Source organism: Anarhichas minor, unplaced genomic scaffold (genome assembly GCF_050575085.1).
Source record: "Anarhichas minor isolate MPS153535 unplaced genomic scaffold, ASM5057508v1 ptg000029l, whole genome shotgun sequence".
Taxonomy (NCBI): Eukaryota; Metazoa; Chordata; class Actinopteri; order Perciformes; family Anarhichadidae; genus Anarhichas; species Anarhichas minor.
Window position 1 is genome coordinate 1,212,501 of NW_027466475.1, and position 1,110 is coordinate 1,213,610.

The 1,110-nt window shown below is 44.0% G+C and overlaps 1 protein-coding gene across 3 annotated transcripts in view; it reads right to left on the minus strand.

Moving 5' to 3' along the window:
• Positions 1–75, minus strand: part of napba (N-ethylmaleimide-sensitive factor attachment protein, beta a) — a 7,034-nt gene extending 6,959 nt beyond the window's left edge. For all 3 annotated transcript variants that reach the window (XM_076104187.1, XM_076104185.1, XM_076104186.1), the window contains exon 1: positions 1–75. This exon is cut by the window's left edge and continues 23 nt beyond it. In XM_076104187.1, the coding sequence (XP_075960302.1) occupies positions 1–75 (75 nt within the window).
• Between the last annotated feature and the right edge of the window lie 1,035 nt (positions 76–1,110).

Genomic DNA, 1,110 nt, shown 5'->3' on the forward strand with positions numbered 1-1,110 from the left:
TCCGGACGCCTTGACCTTTTTGTCGGCTTCAGCCATCAGCTGCATGGCCTCCTTCTCTTTGCCGGAGTTGTCCATGGCGAGCTGGGAGGGATTGTGAGGAGAAACGGGCCGATGTGTTCCGCAGTGGACGGAGAAGGAGGAGGCGAGCAGAGCGGATCGGAGGAGGATGGAGAGAGAGAGAGAGAGAGAGAGACGTCTCTGCTGGTGCTGATGCTGGGAGACTGCGGGCTCTTCTTCTACGGTGAGAGAGAAGGGTAATTTACGGCTCGTAGTCGCCATCTGCTGGAAACAATTGGAAAGGCAACTATCTGGTTCTAATTGATTTTAAAAGGAAATAAGTTACCTTTATACTTGTTTCACTTACCTCTAGTGCGATTTATCAGTGATTATATATATATATATATATTCCAATATTTTACTTAAAGGTACAGTGTGGAGTTCAATGTATAATCACCTGGAAACATCAACCGTTGTGTTTCCGTTACCTTAGATTGAGCCGTTGAGGACCATCATGTATCTACAGGAGCCCAAAAGGGACAAACCAATATATCTATATAAGGCCACCGTAGTTCTCTTAAGTAAGGAGTTGGCACAGGAGTAGTTAGTTGTAATCAATCTGCAACCTCACCTAGATGCCGCCATATCCTACATTAGAGCTTTAAGTAAAAGTAGCAACGCTGGAAAGGTTTCTAAAAAGTTTACACATGTAGCTTGAATAGCATCACTGTCACGGTTGGGTTTTGCCTTGTGTGTGTGTGTGTGTGTGTCTCCTGATCATGCTCATTCTCTTCACCTGTGCCCAATCACCTGGCTTTTCCCTCTGCCAACCCCACTCATCTCAACTCACCTGCCTGCAATCTTCTCATCAGCCCACACATACTGTATTTATACTCCCCTGCTTGCCCTGTTCCGGTTGTCAGATTGTCATTTGTTCTTTCCCCAGGGTGCTTCATGTTTCGGCCTTGTTCCTCGCGTCTCCACAATAATAACAAGACAAACAGAGGTAACATATAGAGAGGTAAAAATTGTACTGCCAAGGTAAATAAATTGATAAACAAATAAGTCATCCACAAAAACAATTAAAAACATGTTCAACATATATAATAACTA